This window comes from Siphateles boraxobius, unplaced genomic scaffold, assembly GCF_051911475.1.
Source record: "Siphateles boraxobius isolate OS27281-9 unplaced genomic scaffold, OSU_SipBor_1 13, whole genome shotgun sequence".
NCBI classification, from domain to species: Eukaryota; Metazoa; Chordata; class Actinopteri; order Cypriniformes; family Leuciscidae; genus Siphateles; species Siphateles boraxobius.
Genome location: NW_027508733.1, coordinates 20,048,109 through 20,070,897, shown reverse-complemented (window position 1 = coordinate 20,070,897; position 22,789 = coordinate 20,048,109). Strand labels below are relative to the sequence as shown.

The 22,789-nt window shown below is 38.9% G+C and overlaps 1 protein-coding gene across 1 annotated transcript in view; it reads left to right on the top strand.

Moving 5' to 3' along the window:
- The window catches only part of ncanb (neurocan b), a 148,854-nt gene that overhangs the window by 109,382 nt on the left and 16,683 nt on the right, over positions 1 to 22,789 (top strand). The window contains exons 10-11 of the mRNA XM_077226413.1: positions 4,491 to 4,604; positions 17,586 to 17,744. Coding sequence (XP_077082528.1) covers positions 4,491 to 4,604; positions 17,586 to 17,744 — 273 coding nt within the window. The remainder of the gene's footprint in view (positions 1 to 4,490; positions 4,605 to 17,585; positions 17,745 to 22,789) is intronic.

Genomic DNA, 22,789 nt, shown 5'->3' with positions numbered 1-22,789 from the left:
TATTGATGGAAGTATTGATCCCAGTGGGTGACTATCTATCATCTATCCATCCATCCATCTTATTTTAATATAATATCTAATTTATTAATTTCAAACACTGTGATTAATTAAAATATTTTATTACTTTTTTTATATTTGATTAATTTGGAATAATTTTAATATTTATTCTCATCAAATATTAAAATAAATACTACAATTGATTAATCATAAAAACTGACAACCCTAGTGAAAATTTAAACAAACAATCCAGAACTTGATGCGAACCCAAAGTTATGATGAAATGAAATGAAACTCGGCTGAAAACATGGCAATTTCCAGGACCCATATCATGTTAGCATTATTAGGAGGGTCTCAAGAGACTCTTCTAAGACGCAAATTGACGACTCCTTTTCATCAGTGTTCTGAAAGCAGGGTTTGTTCCCACAGGCATGTTATTGTAGACTGCCGCCTCAGTAATATCAACTTGAGGAAAAGATTACAAGTGTTTGCCAGTGCTGCATCCCTTTACACTTATATATTATTGTTTCATTTTTGTTGCTCATCACCCGCTCCCGTTTGCTGATTATCCCACTCCAAGGGCACACTCCATAAAGCTCTCCATGCTGAAAAAGCCATTCTCGCACCGCCGAAGCAATTACGATGAAAATAATCAACAGAAACAGGACACACGCCTCTCTGGAAGAGTGTAATGTATCTTTCAAATGTTAAAGAGTTATAAAATAATGTCACGGAAACCTCAGAATTTCAGTGTGCTCATTTTGAAAGTCATCGCTGACGACTGCCGTGATTCTAATCCTTTGAGGAAATGTCAGGGTTGTCTTGTCTTTGTCATACATCTTCAGGGCTCTCATAAACTCCTCCTTCTCTGGGGAATTGGAGAACTTTGGAAAAAGTTTTCTGACAAGAAGCGGAAGGTCAAAACAGAAAACTTTGGATTATATAAACATTTAATGGGGAAAAGTGCTGATACATTAAAATAATATTTTTTGGCGAAGCATTTTAGAGTCGTCACCTTCCATGATGTACTTTCAGAGTCTGCACAAAGCAGCCGAGCCAACAGTTTAGTGTCTATATACAAGGACAAGATGGAAGAAGAGCACTTTGATGGCTTTGAGCAAAGGCTTCGAGGTGCAAACAACACGAGGACAGAGAGAGGTGCTGAGTCCCAGACAGCTGATGCATTGCAAATCGGCCACTGTCAGATCCGTTCGCGTTTTCAATCATTATTATTTGAAGCCAGAAGCACGGCGTGATAAAATATCATCCGAGAGAAGTTGTGGAGAGAGTCCTTGCTTTGTGGTATTGATCTTTCTCTTCTCGCAACGTTATTAGATTCTGATCCCATGAAAAAACGCTGGATGGATCATTTGGCCGTGAAATAGTTGATTGCATTTGAGGTCTCATTTATAAGGGAAGGGAGGACTGTTTACATTTTATTTGGCACGTCATTTACAAATGCCCCAGCAGCTGCTGAAATTGAAAACATAAATCTGGCCAATGCCAAACTAAGCATCTTCCCTCCAGCTCTCGGAAGCTGCGGAAAACTCCAATGTCAGAAGGGACAGGGTTGAATGGCTAAGGCTGCCCTCAGCTGTACAATGTTTTCGGCACAAAGTACTGGCCTTGTTTGTCTCACGTGGCCTCTTTTCCTGTCCGGTGAGCTCTCAGGACACTTGTTTTACTAAGGTTGTTGCCAAAATACTATTGGTCTCCAGAGGAAGTAGAGAGGCCCAGTCAATATGTATGTCTAAAGGGGCCATTCAAGCCCAAGGCAGGTAGTGTGTAAATCTCAGTGGCTCATTTGATGTTTACTCCATTTTTAGTTCATTTCAGAGGTGAGTGGTTTTCTTCGACCAGTTTGATCCATTCCGGGGGATTCAGAGCCCAAGATTCAGAACCCCCCAACCCCCCCCCCCCCCCCCCCCCCCCCCCCCCTTTCTGTTTTATTCTAGCTTCATGCATTCCTTTTTTATAAACACTTGAATGTGTGTAAGTTTCATTAAAAAAGCAATATTTTGAGCAAAAAGTTGAGAAAATCTCGTAATTGTCTACTACTACTACTTCTGGATCAGATTCAGAATGATGATCAAAACACAGATGAAGTAGATCGAGTCTATCAACACCCAAAGCTTTACAGTCCTATAGCTCGTCCTGGGTCGACATTTCATTCTGTAAAATTAGGCAGTTTTGATTTATTTGCTGTTTAATGTTTGATTATCTTGTTATTTTACATATGCACATGATTACCAATGCTATCGCATGTTTCTGCGTCGTCTTCATCTGTGTTATGTTTAGGAGATTCTGTACTCTTTCACAAGATGCCTAATAGCGCCCCCTACCGCATAACAGTGAAAACGCGGAAAGATGGAAATGTCCACCAATGGCGGGGAAAGAGTTAATTAAATCTGTTGAACCACTAAAATTTTTATTTGGTTTAAATTTAATGTTCTCATTTAAATATTTGCAAAATATGCTTTTCACAGGCCTTTTAAAATACACTATTACGTATATCTATTAAATTAGATACAAACACTGAACATAAAAAAGTTCCAGTTTCATTCTCGAACTGGACATGACAAAATAAATAACTTTAGTTAGTGAGAGCGCTCTGATTGATTCTTAAGTGTGATTCACTGAAAAGAACTGCTCTTAAGAATCAATCATTCATGACTAAAACTACACTTGTCGCACTGTGGGTTTTTGATTCATTGAAACAAACTGGTTCATAAGAGTCTTTTGTTTGGGAATTGAATTACACTGTTCTTCCTCTTTATTTTTGATTCACTGAAAAGAACAGCTCATAAGAATCATTCATTCAGGAATCAAAATGTACTTGTCGTGCTGTAAATTTGAAACTAAACTTTTCATGGGAATTGATTTACACTGGTCATACTGTTTTTTTTTTGTGCGTGTGTGGTTTTATTTAGTTTGTTTGTTTTCTAAAAGGAACCACCCAAAAGAATAATTAATTTGCGAATCAGTCTACACTGTACATTTTCGTTTAACTGAAAAGTATCTACTCATTAAAAGGTTATAGTTGGCTCCTGCATTGTACTGTAGAAGTGTACAATGTTTGGATGTATTAATGAGAGAAGCATGACTCTGTTACCCACGCTCTGTAATCCTGGGATTGGACGTCTAGACATGCTTAAAATCAGCTGAAACTTTGACTCAATGATAGCGCTACCACTGTGTCGCTTTGATACAGCGTTGCTCCGCTTTCATCCCAGCATGTTTCTTCTGCCTCTAAAACCTCATTAATCCAGCTATGGATGGTTTATACTCCAGGCAAAGTGGAGATGATCCAGCCGCCCTCTGCCTTTGCCCTCTCTGGAGCCCAGGAGATGCACTCAGATGGTTTGTAGGCTAGAGGCTCTCGTTTGCCAGCTGTGTCTTAATTGATTTTGCCCTCAAGCTCAGGATGAGCATAAAAAATTGTTGCAGGCAGGTGCACTATTGGATTTAGAGTATGTGTGTCCATGTCTGCATGCACCCCACTGACCCGGGTCTAATTTTATATGAGGATATATGTTTTTATGTGTGTGTAAATACAAGGATGAGAGTTCGAGAAGCATTGGAAATTTGGTTTCAAAGTTCAAGAATGTTAAACTTTCTATATTTAGCTGTAGGTCTACCTGTTCTGTTCTGTGTATCCAATTTAGGTTACACAAGAAGAACCTCAACAGATTGCGTCCTGAAGATTTCTAATAAAAAGCTGATGTCCAAATCATTATGCGTTTTGCGCACTGCTTATTTACAGTCAACTTTTATAGTGCATTATCTTGCCAAATGAGATTACAAAATGTCAAGTTTACCATCCCTGCTGTCATACTGAAATATCTGGAAATGTGCCAGTGACGACTATGCAAATGTGCTTTGTATGGTACACTTGAAATTGATTTGAGGTAAACTAGTGTAAATAGCACATGTGTGTCTGTTAAATTTTTCTCTAGATTGAAAACCATAATATATAAATGTAAATATGTGCTTAATCTTGTTTACAAACATTTGATTAAAATATGATATAAGACAAACCACATAATCATAGATGAATGTTCAGTTCTTGAAGTAAGATTAGTAAGCCACAGCAAATAAGATTTTCAGCAGAGCCGGCCGATTATTTCCCCCCTGCGTACACAAAGATTTGATATTCCCTGCTGGTCTGCTCTCGTTTGAATCATTTTTTTTTTTTCACAAAGTGTTTGTAAAAACGATCTAGCTCATTATTATAACGATTTCAGTCAACATGTTGTACAAGTTCATTGCTGAAAGGCCAGCAAGACATTTTATCTCAGTAATTAGAAATATAGCAATGATAGGACAATGTTAGGAAGTTTGAAAATAGAAAAATACAGAATCGCAACTTTCTGGTGTACCATTTTATAGCACCTGCGGTACTTTCTCAGCTTTAATGAAAAGGTAAATACAAATCTCAACATAACGAGTTGTTTCAGAATTTTTATAATCTCTGTCTCTGTTTGTTCTCACAGATATTGATGATTGTCAGTCCAATCCATGTCAGAATGGAGGCACCTGCATTGACGAGATAAACTCTTTTGTATGCCTGTGTCTGCCCAGCTATGGTGGAGCCACTTGTGAGAAAGGTAATAAAATAACACACATGCACACTTACATGATCTGGTATAAACAGCATCCTTTAAAACAATTCGTAGATTGATTCAAAAGTGTTTTTAAATGGACAAGAAATTATATGTACCCAGAGGAAAAATCTATTGCTCAGTATTGCTTTTCCTAAGCTCAGGAGAGGATTCTAATATATCACTCATTGTTGTATCTATTTAAATTTAAATGTAAAATTTCTTAGGAGATATCAAATTAGACTCAAATCAGATATGAGAAATATTTGACACCATAGAACATTTAGTGTGTCAGCAATCAAGATTACTCATAATATAGCTTAAACTCTGAATTTATGGATTTTTACTTTGGTGCATTTGAAGTTCTTGACTTGGTGCACAATTTGTAAAGTTGTTGAGGTCTCTTCTAAACTTTAAAAGAGACAAACGTGAGAGCTTCTCTAGCTGAGAAAAATCAACAATTTTAATTCAGTTTTAGTCATTTTCAACTTCAACTTTTTATTTATTTCAGTTCGTTGCCAAGGCAACATTGGAGGGGTTTTTTTTTTGTTTAAGTTTGTGATCTAGTTTTTATGACCAATCAAAATCAAGTAATAGGCTATATTTTTATTTATATAGTGAGATATGAGATGATACATGAATATAGTGACAAAAAAGAATGCAGGTACATATAGCCCAGGTGAGTCCTGTCAACCTAAACAAGCTGCTGTACACCTGTACTGAGACGCAGCAAATGTGTGTAATCCACAGCAATGTCAGACCTCCACAGCATGCTTGCTTTCTCCCACCTAAATGTGTTTGCTGTACCATCCAACCAAACATTACAACCAAACGTTCAGCTGCAAGGCAATGAAGCATGGGCGATCAATCCTGCCCCAGTCATGAGAGAGAGTAAGTGAGACAGAGAGGGAAATGGGAGTGATAAAATAGAGGAAGCAGGTAGGAGAGGCAGACGGACTTGCGATCGCTCTGGTGGAGCGAAACGCACCTTCACCCAAATCCTCCCCTCCAACAGTCAGGTTCTGAAAGTAAAAATCAATTTCAATTTCTCCAGAAGAACTGACTTTTAATGATCTTCTAATAAAAACTTAAAAATCTGTTCTTCTTTTGCAGAAACTTTACTTTATGTTTAAAGCATATTAATAAATGTGAAGCTACTTTACATTCAAGCTACATTCAAGCTACATTTGTATTTATATCTGAAAATTGTGCAGTAACTTTAACTGTTTTTATAATTATAATCAATCTTTAAATCAATAGTTGAATGTTTTGACAGTTTTTAATTCAATTATATCATTTGCAGTGCTTCATGGGAATTTCTTGTTTTTTGCTTCCGGAAGTAAAAATCCCAATAATCTTCTCCAGAAAAACTGATTTGAAATTGTAGTTTAAAAATCTTCAAATGACAACTTAAAGAAAAAAACTGTTATTCTGCTATTTATATCTGAATATTGTACAATACATTCAAATGTATTGTTTTATAATCAACAACTTTATATCAATAGTTTTATGTTTTGACAATTTTTAATTTGATTACATCGTTGCAGTGCTTCATGGAAAATACTTTTTGTGTCAAATCATGATTCATCTGGTTTGGCTCAAATAAAAGGGAAATGTGGTGGAGAAAGCGGGCAGATAGTAATATATATACTGTATATGGGTTGTTTGCTCTTAATGTATACATGAATGACATATATATGGCACTCACGACTAGAGGTCGACCGATTATCGGCGCCGATATTGAGCATTTTTATGGTTATCGGTATCGGCCATTTTCAAAACCGATTTGCCGATAAAATAATTTAAATTTGAAATGCGCTATATTTAGCTCTGACGCAGCCACCTCTGTCGGAACTCACCACTCTGTAGACTAGACCAATGCAATGTCCCGCACATCTGTTTTGATGGGAGTCACGAGTCCGGCCAATCAATGCGGAAAGCTGAAGGCACTGAAAGTTTAGCACTCACACCGACAGCACTCGCTGACTAGAACTGCTGCACTGATCACGCATCAGTTGCCTTGTCTCCCAAAGTTAAGGCAGCAGCAGACTTTGCTGAAGTAGCAATAAATTACTACACTGAAGTTGCAAAACACCTCAATATAATAGGGTCCTGTGATGTCCGCGATGCAGAAAACATGGACCGAATCGCGGAATCCAGTCATAAAACGGAATTTACTGTATAAAGCGGAATGTCACGGAATTTGTCAACTTCTTGATGAATTAATAAAAAGCAGGTCAGTAAAAATCAAATCTAATTTCAAATCGCAAAAAGACTATTTAAATATGAATCCTGCGTGACTCTAAATGAATGGTGCAGACTAGGGATGGCCCGATACCGATACTGGCATCGGGGATCGGGTCGATACTGTCCTCATATACTCGTACTCGTACTCATAAAAATTCGCCGATACCACGCCCCGATACCACGTACATTTTGCGAAACGAAACTGGCCGCCGCGAGTGCTTTGTCGAGGTGAACTGAGGCATAGGGACGTGCACTCCCAACGCAAAAGAGTGCGGCGCGGCACTAGATCTGATGGTCGAGCGCGAGCGCGAGCGCGGGCGGTAATGCACTCACTCTGTGTGTGCGGGTTCCGGGAGAATAAAACGATTCGCGGGACTCCCGCAAACTAGAAATATCTATGAATACAACATATTAAAACTAATAGATTTTCATTCATCTGTTGCAGAAAAGCAAGAAGAACAACTAAAACAAAATAGAAACGATTTACAGGCCAGAGTTTCTATTCATAACATGTTTGCAGCGTTGAGCGATGTAGCCAATCACAGACATGTGTGTTGATTTTTTGAACGCAATGGCTAATCAGAAGCATTTAAGATAGACTCCCCTCACTGCTCAAAACTTTTTTGTTCAGTGCTGAATTCTGTATGCTGGCAAATCCTCTAATTATAACAAACAAAGTGTGGATATTATGAAAGATTCATTGTGCAGTCAGCTTCATTGATAATAACAGATGTGTGAGATCGCGATGAACTGTCAGCTTTTTAGGAATTAGACTATTAAGGTGTAATGACGGAGAAGAGGCAGTCGAATCCATCTGCAGCACTTTATTCAAACAGGTAATAAAACAAGGAATCACTGACATGAAACAAATGCACACGTTTCAGCATGTAGCGTGGCAAAACAAGACTTCGCAAAGAACATAGAACTGAGCAGTCCAGATAAAGGGTAGGTAACGATTAACAGGTGGGAGTGATGAGACTGAATGGAGAAACCAGGCAGGGATGGAACCTAATGATAGCAGAGGGGAATGATGGGAAGTGCAGTTCTAGAACTCAGGTGACAAGGAGCGTGTGAGATCGGGGAGAGGTGAAGGCGCGCGCTCAGTGACAGCCGCGCGCTCCGTGACATAAGGGAGCGCACTTTGGGCGCATTCAGTCATGTCAGACCATGCACGCAGTAACTGCTTGCTTTTATGTTAAATTAACAGTGGTTTGTGTGTTAATACATTTATTATTTTACTCATTATTATTTATTTTTAGACTTGTTAAAACAAGCAGAGAAGAAACTCTTCTAACCTGTGTTCTAAAATAGTCTTCTGTCTTCTTTTCTGGGAGCCTATAGTTACTTTTGCGGTAGAAATATCGGTATCGGTACTCGATATCGGCAAGTACACAAATGTAAATACTCGTACTCGTATCGGTTTGAAAAAAAATGGTATCGGGCCATCCCTAGTGCAGACGCGTGATTTCATTTACCACACACACACACTGGAGCGCGCGTGACGCTTGCGCTGTTTTCAGCCTCAGCCGCATCATTATATGAGGACATGATTGCATAAACATCCTCTCCAGAGCCGCTTAGTCACTTCATGAGCTTTTTAAAGCTTCAACTGAGAAAAGTTATCGTCATATCATAAACACACAGAAACTCAAAGATCTCCACGGCAACCCATCAAAATAAAAGTTTGTTTTTTTCATTGGGCCCTAAACATGTAATTTTTGTTAAACTGAAAATAAATTGAATAAGTTTGATGATTTAAATTAATTAGAAATTCTTTTTGATTACTAAAATTTAACCATTAAAATAGAGTCTTTAAGTTTTACAGAATGCTGCTGGGTGCTCCCTGCACATTTATTTTTAGTTATTATTATTAATAATAATAATAATGTTATTATTAACAGTTCTCATATTTAAAGATATGTTTAAAATAGTTTTATTTTAAAACTTGTTATTCTTAATTTTGACATTAACTTACATTTTTACACCAGACATAGGCTATATATCGGTTTTAGAATATCAGTTATCGGTCTACTTGATCTGTAATAATCGGTATCGGCATCGGCCCTGAAAATCACATATCGGTCGACCCCTACTCATGACACAGCATATCAGGGTTGCATCTCCGCCTTGTCACGATTTCTGTTAAACATAAATTCCTTACCTGGAATAGCATTTTTAAATTACATCTCGAGAGGACCAGTATGGATGTTTTTGTGCGAGAACAGTGGTTAATGTACAATCACGCACACCTCTTCAATAAGAATGATCAAAGAGGAGCTGAAGCCCGTGTCAGGTTAATTTGTTTGCTCGCCCAGTCTCCGGTGTAATGTGATTCAAAGACTGTCTGTTCTCATCACAACCACATCAGTCCTTTGAAGCTCACCTGCTTCCAACAGAAACTTCCAGTTTCCATGGCGACCACTACCAATGTCAATACACCTACAACACCACCAAACCGGCAGGTTCAAAGGCCAGCTGTTCGATACACAGTGTAGTGTGTGTATCAACAGACCCACTGAGCCAATTAATATATTATGCTAATTGCAACTCTTCCTGATGCTCGAATTGAGGTAAAAGCATTTTTGAACGCATTAAAACATTGCATTAAAATATTAATAGCATTTCACAGAGATCCCTAATGTATTTTTTTAGGGGGGGTCTTTAACCCCATTAAATTTCCATGAATCATTCACTCTGAAGAAATGTAGCTTTTAGCTCCTGTAATTTTGTCTCGAACGCTTCCCTGCCAGCCACTCCCTCTAAATCTACTCTTGTCAAATCTTAAGGAGTACATGTACCTGGCAATTTCTGTTCAATTGGCTTTCTTAAATTCAAGAAATTGAACAAAAAGAACTGCATAAACATGTATGCCATGATACAAACTTCCTTTTTTGTGTGTGAAGCGAATCATTTGTGAATTTAATAAAAAGTTTATTAGCATGTGACATGCTTAATTATTCTCAGTGCTGCAGAATGCACTTCAAAACATATTTCATGCCACTTGCGTATGTTAATATCATGCAGTTGTTCAGTTCTATCACTTCTCTAATTAAATCCCAATCCGTAACTTAAATATTTGTTGAGAGAGAACAGAAAGTGCCTTTGAATAAAGGTGCGCAATCCCGAGTGAGAATGAAGGGACATTAATGCCGCCTGTGGCTTGCTGAATCACATTTTAAACCAATGCTTTCTATGCAGGTAATCGCCTGCGAAGACTTCCAAACCCCACGCACACAATTTCTGCATATATCTCTCCCTTCCAGCTCATAATTTAGTGAGTGCAAGCAATTCCCACCAGATCTGCCTGATTGTGAAGTGTTTGTTAAGTCAAATATGTGGGGAAGATTTATGAGCTGGAGTCATGCCTGATGCTTATTAACTTAGATCCACCACAAAATCAGTTTGTCCTCGGCCTAGTGTGATGACATAAACATCCCAGCCAGTTTTGTTGTCCTTTTCATACAGCCTTACTATTAATTACAGGGGTTGGACAATGAAACTGAAGGGCTGTTTACACGACACCGTTTTCAACTGAAAATTGAACGGCGTTTTCGACGTTCATTTACACGACAACAGCGTTTTGGGGGACTGGAAACTCATGTAAAACGTGAGTTTGTGAAAACGGTGACGTCATGCGCATGTGTATTACTTGTTCAGTCTATCGGAGTGTAATGTTTCTTTACAAAGTGACATCGCCATCGACTGGATGGGTATGAATAATACAGTATTTTTGTCGTTTTCCGTGTGAACTGACTTTTTGACAACATTGTCATCTGTATGTGAAAAACGCACATGAAAACCTTTTGGGGTTTTAGTACATCTATGTCGTATAAAGGTACGTTGAAACACTGGCCAGTATAGTGTTGGATGTTTCACACTTATATACTGTATATATGCGGTCTGGTGGTCAGTCTTCACTGATTTTACATTCCATCAGTAAAAGCAGACTGTGAAGGTTGAATTAGCAGAGCAATGGCGCAGCTGTCCATGAGTTATTGCAATCCACATAACATAATGGGAGAAATATCAGAGTTCAAAAGAGGACAAATTGTTGGTGTGCCTCTCATTGGCTCATTTGTGACCAGGACAGCAAGTCTTTGTGGTGTATTGAGAGCTATGGTATCCAGAGTAATGTCAGCATACCACCACGTAGGACGAACCACATTCAACAAGCATAACTGTCGACACAAGAGGAAGCTGTCTGAAAGAGATGTCCAGGTGCTAACACAGATTATATCCAAAAAACATAACCACAGCCCCCCAACTCACTGCAGAATTAGATGTGCACCTCGACTCTCCTGTTTCAACCAAAACTGTTCGTCTGGAGCTCCACAGTCAGTATTCATGGGCGGGCTGTTATAGCCCAACCTTTGGTCACTCGTGCCAATGCCAAATGTTGGTTTCATTAGTGCCAGCAGTGCAAATCTTGGGCTGTGGACAATTTAAAACATGTACAGTATTGTTCTCTGATGACTCCACCTTCACTGTCTTTTCCACATCCCAATGAGGCTTAACTCCCAAACTGTTGATGCCCAGAGTGAAGCACGCAGTGAATCATTGGTTTGGAATCATCATCAACCTACTGTGCTTGATCGGCGCATCACTGCATGCCAAGACCTACGGAACCATCTACCGAACCATTCTGGAGGACCATGTGAACCTAATGATTCAAACACTGTACCCTAAAGGGGGTTCTATCAGCAAGACTTGTGACAGAATGCTTTGATGAAAATGAAAGTGAAGTCCCATGGCCTGTACAATCAACAGATCTAAATATTATTGAGCCACTTTGGAGTGTTTTGGAGGAGCAAGTCACCAGCATCACACCAATCACTTTCCTCCGACAGCATTTTTTGGGGAAAATTGAGTCTGCATCCTTAGTTGGTCTTTATCTTTACAGTGCTCTTTCTTGAGTTCAAAAACATCAGACAGGCTCTGGTGAGTTTTTATTTTTATTTTATTTTAGGTAATTTTGAATATTTTTTCTGTGTCTACACAAAAAAGGGGCCTAGCCAAAAATTGCTAAATATTTAGTGGTCTTTTAATGGTCTTAACAATTTTAGTCACACATCACTGTTCAGGAAATTAGCAAGAATTGCACAAATACTGTGAATAAAGTAACTTAGCAGGCCTCTTTGTTATCTTTAACAGTTTAAGCCGTGTTGCAGACAGCTTTTTACAGGAAGAAAAGTCAGTGTTCTTTAACTCAATGTTAATGGCTTCAAACAGTTCATGCATGGTTGAAAAATCTCTCCCAGTCAGTTTGAGTTTAATATGAGACCAAATATTCACTATAGGGTTCAAATCTGGACTCAGACCAGGTCAAAAGATGAGCCTCAAGCCACTTCTTGGTTGTTTTTTCAACTTGGGCAGAAGCATTGTCTTGGTTGAAAAGTAACGTATGATCATTCAGTAGCATTCAGTAGATGCATCTGAAAATGCATTATGTTGTCTCAATCCATTCTTTCATGCTAGAATGCTGAATTTGTCAATATTTATTATACATATTGTGCCGGTTATTTTTGTATCTGGCGGTGTTGACTGAGGGGAGAAAAACACACATTTTGTAAGAAAACAGCAAGCAGGAGATCGGAAGAAACACTCAGAATCGGATGAATACCTTACAAATAGTTAAACAGTTTAATCCCAAATAATTAATTGATACAGAATATTAGCACTTAGATTGCAGATGCACTTATAATGAGGTAGCTGAATGTTTATTTTCCCCCACATATCTGGGGCATTTTTGTGACATTTTTCCCCAAGCCCTGATTATTAGTTTGCCTTCACGGGAGAAAATGGCAAGTTGTTGAAATTTGCATGCTTGTGGCAAGGTTAAACAATGCACTAATCTAACCTAACGGCATTTTCTTTTATCTTGAAGGAAGTTTTGTCAAGACTAGCAGACTGATCGACAGCTGAAAAAAGTGGAGGGGATGTTACATGCCGTCTAGTGTGAGCTAGGGGAGTCAGATCTGAAAATAATCAAGACAGACAGTGAGCTGTACCACTGAGGTCCTGCATCAACTAATATTGAGCACAGACAGATTAATCATGGCCTTCTGGGTCTTTAGATAGTGTTTGCACTAATGAAGATTTCTTAATTATAACATCACATCAACAGGAGCGTGTGGTGAAGAGTGCTAAAGAGTTGAGTAGAGGTATACATTTCCAGCTTGTCTTTTTTTCCCTTTTAATTCTTTGCAAGCAATTTTTATATGAATGCCAGTCAGAATCCCCCCGCCCTTATAAATATTATATACAGTATACAAACCCCCATATGATATTAAGTATAGTATATTTAATAAAATTATATATTTGTATTTGACATCAGGCTGTGGTCGGATTCTTTGTTTAGCCAATCATAAGACACTTACTGTCTGAATTAATTTGCATATTCCATATATGGCAAGTTGGAACTTGAAGGTGAAGTAGCTAAAGCATATTAATGAGGTTTAAGGACATATTTAAAATTATTAGCAGTTGCCGCATGTTAGTTTGTTGTTTGAGTTTGTAGGGTGGAGTCATTTTGAGTCATTCCAAAATGTCTAAAGTCATTTAGACTAGTATTATTTAGATAAGTGGTTTTCAATCCTAGTCTTGGGGACATACCACTCTCCACATTTCCAATGTCTCTCTTATCTGACACGCCTCAGTTCAGTTCATAAAGCTCTCACCTAATGAGCTGATGACCTGAATCAGGTGTCTTAAATAAGGGAGACACAAAACGTGCAGAGCAGTGGGTCCTCCTCAGGGCCAGGATTGAAAACCACTAATTTAGATAAATAATCAACATGGTTGAGTTGTTCTGGAGAGTTTTTCGGCATAGGTACACATCGATACGCTACCTAATAACCTGTGGTATCAAGCTTTAGTCTTCATGCATCAGAGAGCCACAGCATGAGGATTTTCTTTCTTTCTTTCTTTTTTTTAAAGTTGCCAATCAGGGCTGTGAGCCAGTGAAAAATGTATCCCTACTGTTGGGGGGAATATGATGAATGCTGCAGAGTGTTAGTGTAACTGAGGCAGCTGGAAAAAGAGGAAAAATTTTTAGGAAGACTTTCTAGAACTTGGCAACTTTCCTAATCTTGTTTCATTAAAGCAATTGTTGAAGTTTGGCACTAAAAGTGCACAGAATTCCCAAAACGTAGTTTGGCAAATAGATTTTGCAATCTGAACGCCTCTCTGCGGCAAAGACCAGCTTGAATTTCCAGACGGGGTTGATACAAGTTACTGGTGGTTTTGTACTAGATCACAGTTTCCTGTGGGTCATAAAATATCTTAAATTGTTTTTTCAAATTTTAAGCCCATACAAAAACTGCTCATGATGTCCCAAAGGGTATTTTACATTAATTATACTTAGTTTTAGGAAGGGTTGTGTACCATTCAGCTTTGGATTGACAGTGCCTTAAAAGTAGACTTAAAATGATCTGAAATTCAAAGAGATTATCTGAATATCTGTAGTTCTGAATTAGACAAGCAAGGTTCAAGACCAATTCCGAATGTTTGAAAAATGTTTGAAGATGGATGGATGGATGGAGCGAGTTCAGTTTTTTTATGGCTTGACTCATTGTATGTGCTTTAAATTTTATGTACATTTTTCTGAGTTTAGGAAATCCTAAATCAGATCCTGGATGGATCCTATACCAGTTGCAGAGCCATAAAGCCAAGCGTCGTAATGGGCTCCCCGCGGACGGCCTGTAATTGCTCTCGATAAACCTTGTGGCTGTGAGTGTGAGTGCATGAAACCCGAGTGCTTTCGGCTCGCATCAGCTTTAACAAGCACCATCCCCTTTAAATCAAGTGTGCCAACAGCCCGTACCGTTGAGGCTATAAGCATGCATCTCCCTGGCAGCGTTTTTTCTCACCTATACGGATGGTGTCTGTACACGAACTGAAATGGCAACATGTTTGTCGCCCCTTGTTCCAGCATTCGCCCCTCTACTCTCACTCCATCGCATTCACATCTGTGAAAGTGCACTTATCACTCCTTTCTCTCGGATGATCTTGACTACATCATCCAAGACAGAATGATGTGGCTGAGACAGTAATCTTGACTATTGCTTCTTGTGTCTACTTGCGCTTGTTTACGGCCTCAATTCTCACAAAGAGCAAAAACACGCTCCACTAAAATGGCGTCACCTGAAAATCAACCCACCAAATGCTTCATCATCAGGGGTGTCGAAAACACAGCACTAATATATCACATTGTGATGGGAATAAATTACCCAATCACTCAGTTGGAAGGATTTGCCCTTTTTTATTTTTAACTGCTGCTCATTCACTTGCCATGCATTAATCACGAAAACGTGCCAACCGTCAACGTGACGCTCTAAAGAAGCTCCAGATAAACTATAAATGTCCGAGACAGCTAGCTAGCCTCTCAAAAAGGAGTCTATGTATTGTATTGTATTTATTTAAATTATTTATTTTAATTGGCTTTTTGTTTTGGCTCTATCAAACCCATTTTTGGTTCATGATCCACCAGTTGAGCCTCTGAAAGAAGTAACAAATGAACAAGGACTCTGCTCAGCTACTCTTCCACAGGCCTCTTTTTGCAAATATTTGCGGTAGGACTGGTTTAATGAGCGCAGGATATAAAAGCAATGTCTGCCGTGAGCAATATCATCTGCTTTGAACACCATTGGGCTGTTTTCTTCAAAGGATTGCAACTCCCAGTAAGCATAAGGCTTTCATGTGGAGGACTGGTGACAACTGCCCATTCCTAATCATGGCCATGTGCCAAGGTATGCCAACGGTGACTTGTAATGCCTCCAGCATCTCTATTCTTCCTGTGACTGGAGATAAGAGAGCAGGCTCTGGCGGAGCGCACCAATTTGGATACAATACAATACACTGTCAACATTCCTGAATGGATCCAGAAGCTTGGATGCAGTGTTGTTCGGGTCTCTTGGACTGATCAAATTGCAATGCTCAACCGAGTCTTACTGCTCTCTATTTTCATTCACAGTTGACATAACTTTGATAGACAGCAAGAAACACATTTAAATTCACGTTTAGCATTGTTTTTTTCCTGCTATTCTCAACCCTATCAGACCTGCAACCTATTTTTGGTTCATCACCCACCAGTTAGATTTTTTGCCACATTAAAGATTAGCTCTTCCCTCATAGATTAGCTAACACTGTTCATCCTCTTTTGGGAAACTTGACATGTTGTTCCAGCCTCAGCAGCAATAAAAAAGAGCAGCCAGTTTGTTTTTTCCCTAGAGAACAGAAAGCCACTTGAATGCCAAAGCATATGAGAGAGAATCTTTTGTTCTTGGCAGTGTTTTCTTTCAGGTTAGCTTCAGGCTAGACCCCTCTGACTCAGGTTAAATGAGGCAGCTCTCAAAGTTTATCTCTGAATCTCTTGAATTTATGGTTTTCAGGGAATGAAAACATGTGGAAATGGAGGGTACAAAACAAGAAATGCTATGTATTTAAATGAAAATGTTGTTTTAGCAAACAGAAATCCTTTCAGCTCTGTTGGTAATATGCCTAAACAGAAACCAAAATGTATTTTTATTTGCCAGGTGAATTGAGAATATTGTATGTTTTTTTTTTATATTCGGCTGTTTATTTTTTATTTGATAATTTTTGACCAATAGAATTCACAGCACCTTAAATCAAACAGTGTTTTGGTAAAATGCTAATGTTAAAATTTGAAGAAAAAAATTGTAATTTTGTTGCTAATATTTTCATTTTGGTGACGTAATTTGATTAACTTAAGTCGTTTTTGTTTTATTTAGCTACCAAATTCAATTGTTATTCACATTTGCTCTTGTAATTGTATATTTTGGAAATGCTGACATTGATCTGCAGTGTCAAATTGACTACTTTAATCAGCTTTACCAAAAGAAACCTATTCTGGTTTACCAGCACCATCTAGGATTGTATTCGTAATGGAGAAAAGCAAATTATGGTTTCATTTTTTATTCTGATCAAGACAATGAGGAAGTAATGTGATTGACAGTTGGCGTTAACATTTTGAACACATTGACCCATGGCGACTGCAGTGATCGTGGCGCCTCAAATACTTTCTTGCGATACATTCTGTTCCTCTGCCCTGTGTTCAGGCAGCTCTCGCACCCATCTGCATGCTAAACAAAGGCCCATACGGGCCAATTTGCAGCAGCCAATTTACCAATGTCGCTTTGAATTTGCTAGGAGTAAAAAAGGCAGCAAAATGCTTGGAGCTTCGTGAAATGGGTAGTCTGGGACGGCTAAAACCTTCACCCTCAAACACGTACACAAATGTACGAACCCACACACAGATGCGGTAAAGTCCCAGTGGGTTAGAACGAGGCAGTTCTGACAAGGATGTGACAGGGCTTAATTAGCCGTTGAACTTAGCTGCAGAAGACGTTTCTCTAGATTGTTGTCGTTTGAATAGATTAAGACGTGTTTTTGCTAATGCTAAACTGCTTATGCTCACAGCCTTGGATTAGAGTGACACAACAAAGAGAGGCGAATAAAACGCATGGATGTGTCACTTCAGAGGAGCTAAAGTTGAGTGCTTAAGTAGGCTAGCTTGTAGCTATGTGTGAGCTTATTGCTGAATGGTCTTTTTTTAACACCATGAAAAAAACAAATTCTAAGAAATTCATGCTAATCTTTAATTCAGTTAAACTTATACTCAACTATTATGCTAATTACAATGCTAAATGCTAACTAGTGGCATTTTCGCTAATGTCTCAAACTCTTTTCTATAACTCACGCTCTCTTTCTCTCTCAACGCAGATACTGAGGGTTGCGAGCACAACTGGAGGAAGTTTCACGGCCACTGCTACAGGTACTTCACCCGTAGACACACATGGGAGGATGCTGAGAAGGACTGCAGAGAGCACAGCGGTCACCTGGCCAGTATCCACTCCACGCAAGAGCAGGACTTCATTAATGGTCAGTATCAACTCAATTTAAACAAATGCACAAATAATGTTCTGTATGCTTGTGTACTTCTAAAAATAAACTTTTACACTAATGTTCAAAAGAAGACTTACCAAGAATTAATTGATTTAATAAAAAATACAGTAAAAACTGTAATTTTGTAAAATATTATTCAATTTAATTTAAAATAACTGATAATAATTCATTAATTTATTCCAGTGAGGATTTTAAGCAGCCATTACTTCAGTCTTCAGTGCTACATGATCCTTCAGAAATCATTCTATTATTCTGATTTGCTACTGATTACTGAATCCCCCCCCCCACAGGTTTCTTTGATAAATAGAAAGTTCAGAAGAACAGCATTTATTTGAAATATAAATCTTTTTTGTAACATTATAACTGTCTTTACTGTTACTTTTGATTAATTTAATGCATCCTTGATTAATAAAAGTTTTAATTTCTTTAAAAAAAACATCTTACCAAACCCCAAAACATTGAACGGTTGTGTTTATGAATCTAAAGTTTACAGTTATTCTTACAGGAAAATGTACCAACATTTTGATGACTCACCCTGGACTACACATTTTTGTCCAATCAAATGCTTTCAAGTTTCATGACTAAATCTTTCTAAAATCAATTGCAAATGACTAGCCCAAACTTGCTGTTTTAACAGGAAGTACAAATAGGTGAAAGAACACTTAAATTTCTCAGAATTACATTATCTATTGAATTTTTATTAATAGAGTGCAACAGTCAGGTTCCAGAAGTAAAAATTCCATAGGGGAATTGTTTTTTAACAATAACTTATTAAAGCCCACTTTGATGAAGTACTGCAAATGATGTGATAGAGTATCCCTACTCTCAAATCCCTTAAATATATGCATATTTTGTAATATATTGAAAATATGTTGCTCTAAGTACATGGTTTTGCACAATTTTCAAATTCTTTTTTCAAATCAAAATTCATAATGTTGTGGTTCACTTCGTAGCTGGTTCGTCTTATAACTCTTATTTTAAAGACTTTTTAAAACATCTCTATGAGAAAAATACTTCAGAAAACTTGGTAACTGAAAAAGTGGGCGGGCTCTCAGTAAAGTTTAATTTTTTGAATCCTCACTTCCCGTCATTTAAATTCTTCCTGTGGGGTGTGACCAATTAAAATTCACACTCATAATTTGAAAGGAAACCAATTATTTAATTCTGTATTTCGTGGAACCCTGTTTTCTATGGGTTATAAAACAGCCGATAACTCTGGCTAAAATGAGTTTGTTTCACCCAATTAGCTTTGACTAAAAACTCTTTGCATAGCCTAGATTCATTAATAGCAAGCTACATAACTTAGATAAGAGACAGGACTGCTGACCTCCTGCACGCCACAGATTGCATTATGTCTACCGTCCCAGGTTGAGCCTAAATCCAGCGTAATGACTCTCGGTGTGGCCTCTCACAGCATGCTGTCTTCTCACAGAGCCACAGCGCTCACCAAAAAGTGTGTTTAATCGCCTTGAAAATGGACATCTCCACCCCTGCAATAAAGGGGGCACAGCCATTAGGAAGATTAATGGGCCCTGTAATGATGTTAATCAGTAACACCATGATTGAAATTCCATTACACCCTGACCAAAAAAAATCCTCTCAAATGCATCTTGGGGACAATCTGATGGCTTCTGGCTTGAGCTTGAATTGTGATTGTGATAACACCATCGCTCGGCTCCCAGTGGCCCTGTTGGAGACATAAAACCTAAAGGGGAAGCATTACCATTGCATTTTATGACACTAAGACCCTATTTACACCTTGTATTAACCTTTTTTTCAGTGGTCTTCCAGTTTGTTGGTTATACATGATATTAATTAAGTCTTCCCATCAAATATATGGCAAACACAGTGTTTAAAATATGTGCTGGATGTCCCACAGAGTAAATGTTTTTGATTTTTAATCGGAAAACATTGAATTGTTTCATGCTTTTAAAACATTAGACTTGTTTGATCTGGTAATTTACATACTGTGATGGATTTCTTAATTAATCAACTAACATTTTTTTTTCTTGCAGGAACAACATTCATATGCTTTTGAATTTGAAAAGTACGTTTCCTCTTTAGTTGAAAACTCATGACTTTGGTTGTGTGAGTGTAAAAATAATAAATATGGGAAATGAAACTAGACAGATGTCTAAACTTGAAACCTTGTTATTAGTAATCAACAAAAACAGAATGTGCTCCTACAGGAGAGTTTGCATATGTAGAACCAATCAAATTGCTGGGAAATTATGTAATGTATCATGTAATTTTGCCATAACCCTATTCTATAAAAACTGTTGTATTCGTGTTTACTGGTGGGATTCTCAATGGAATTTGTCTGAGATCCTCCGGCCTTGCTTCTTCTTGGGAGAGATTCTCTGAGAACTGCTTGGAATGTTCAACAGTTCAACAAGTCAGGTGCGTAGGGAAAAAATCTAAGACAATATGAAGCAGACTGAGGGTATGGAATCCATCGGACTGTCTGCCTTAGCTAGATTTAAAAAGGCACCTCTGGTTCACGAGGGCCAACCGGAGAACAGGTTCATCCGAGAATCCCTCTCAAGAGGTCCAGACTATGATGGACCTGCTCTGGAGAGCCAATAAAAAACGTCTCGGCTACGTATGTAACCCTCGTCCCTGAGTAGGGAATGGAGACGTTACGTCGGATGACGACGAATGGGGTTTTGCTTAGAACACCTATCGTCTTCGAGTATTACAAAACGAGCCAATGGCAAAGAAATGCCATGGGTCTGCGGAATTTGCATGACGTAACTCCGCCCCACCTCGTGGGTATAAAAGGAGGACGCCGGCAACAGGCAGATATGTTTCTTCGCTGAGGAGCCAAGACTGAGCTCAGGCGATCCCCGCGGTACAGCGGAAAGTGGCAGGCAGACGTAACGTCTCCGTTCCCTACTCAGGGAACGAGGGTTACATACGTAACCGAGACGTTCCCTTTCGTTGTCACTCCGAGTTACGTCGGATGACGACGAATGGGGTTACCAGTCTAATCACGCCACCTTCTCAGCTGTCTTCCAGTGCCCTGCGTAAATCTGAGATCCCTGTCGTGAGACTGGCACGGACGAAGGACTCCTATTTAGCACAGGAATACCAAGGTACACTGGGGAGCATATCCCAAGTTCAGGGGAAATATGCAATTACTGCCAACCCAGAGGGGGGGACTTAGAGAATACACATGTGACCTGAAGGAGACATGGAGAACACTGGGGTGTCCAGCTGCAGGTGGAATATTTCAACCCCAGGGGTGGCAAGGTGGCTTGCCAAGGGAAAGACACATGCTCAAGAGGCTTACAGTGGAAATACACATGTGGGGGTCGCTAAGGGGAGGGACCATGCACACGGGAGGCACCTAGCCGACGCACAGGCAATAGACACTGGCGCCAACGTCAGGAGTGCTGGAGGAACTCAGGGCTTTCGGGGAAGCTCACCTGAGGAGAATATCGCACGTATCCAGTCCGTGTAGTGGAATGGCGAGCAAGTGAAGACACCTGAGCGGGTCCAGTACTAGCCGGTTGAAGCGAGTACATGAGAGGACACTGGCTCCACTCGGAGATTGTAGAATCTGGCGAATGTGTTAGGTGTCGCCCAGCCTGCAGCTCTGCAGATGTCTGTTAGCGAGGCGCCATGCGCTAGAGCCCAAGAGGATGCCACACTCCGGGTGGAGTGGGCAGTCACACCAAGGGGGCATGGTCGACCTTGCTGCTGGTATGCCAAAGCAATGGCGTCCACTATCCAGTGAGACAACCTTTGCTTGGAGAGAGCCTTTCCCTTCAGCTTCCCACCATAACCATAGACAGTAAAAGAAATGGACAGAGCGACCCCGTTGATTTCAACGGAGAGAGTTGAAGCCAAACATGGGTACTCACTTCCTGATAGCCAAGCGTTCTGCGCAGGCTCAAACTGAGCTTGATGACGTAGATGTCACGTGAGCAACCTGACTGGGAGTTGTAAATCTTCTAGTAGCTGTGCCAAGACAAATCTTAATCACCCGTAGTAAATTGAAGTAAAAGGGAAGATGAAATCACGAAAAAAAAAGTCAACAAACAGTTATCACACTGAATTAACAAAATACCACCTATAACACAATACTTGTCTTGAATGATGATCAGAAGTTTCCAAGGTCGAAGTATCACGGCTCTCCAGAAAATAAGGGCTTTGACTAGCAGGTGTTGTCATAAAGCGCAATCAAGCTAATCTCGAACGGTCAATGACGCATCAGAGTAAACTCACATTGATGTGTGTGTGTGTGTGTGTGTGTGTGTGTGTGTGTGTGTGTGTGTGTGTGTGTGTGTGTGTGTGTGTGTGTGTGTGTTTTGGAAATCAAATCGTATAGTAATAATATAATACAATGTTTATTAATATATTACAATAATATTAATATAACTACTTACGCTATATAATTACAATATGACATCTTACATTAAAACATTATGGGCCTGGCAAAAGAAGTGGCTAAAATCGACTTTAAAATAGCCTACTTTTGGATTGTAATCGTTTGAGTAGCCTGCAGTTCTAGTAATTTTAGTTAGTTAGTTTATTTAGCTTATTTTGAACATGTTTTTATATATATATATATATATATATACACACACACACACACACACACACACATATATATATAATACAATCAAAAATAACAGATAAATAAGTACATGTACATCTCAGCACAATCTTCCAAAATTATTAAAAGTGATTCAAATAGGCACATACATACATAAACGCACACATTTACAATTGTTCTTTTTCGTTTCCTTCTACATCAAACAGAATAATAACCCATCCAAAAAAGACTTATTAGTATATAAGCCCAGGAACCATACTATAAAATACTATCCCCTCGCGTCATTTTCGTATATTCAATGTGACCATATAATATTCCAAAATATAAATCATGTAGTTTTGGCTAATAAATCATGATCAAAAACACTTGAACAAAAACGTTTTTCTTTATTTCACGTTATGTAGGCTAGGACATTTGTACATGGCTTCCGAACGGGATCACATTCATCTTCAAGCGTAGA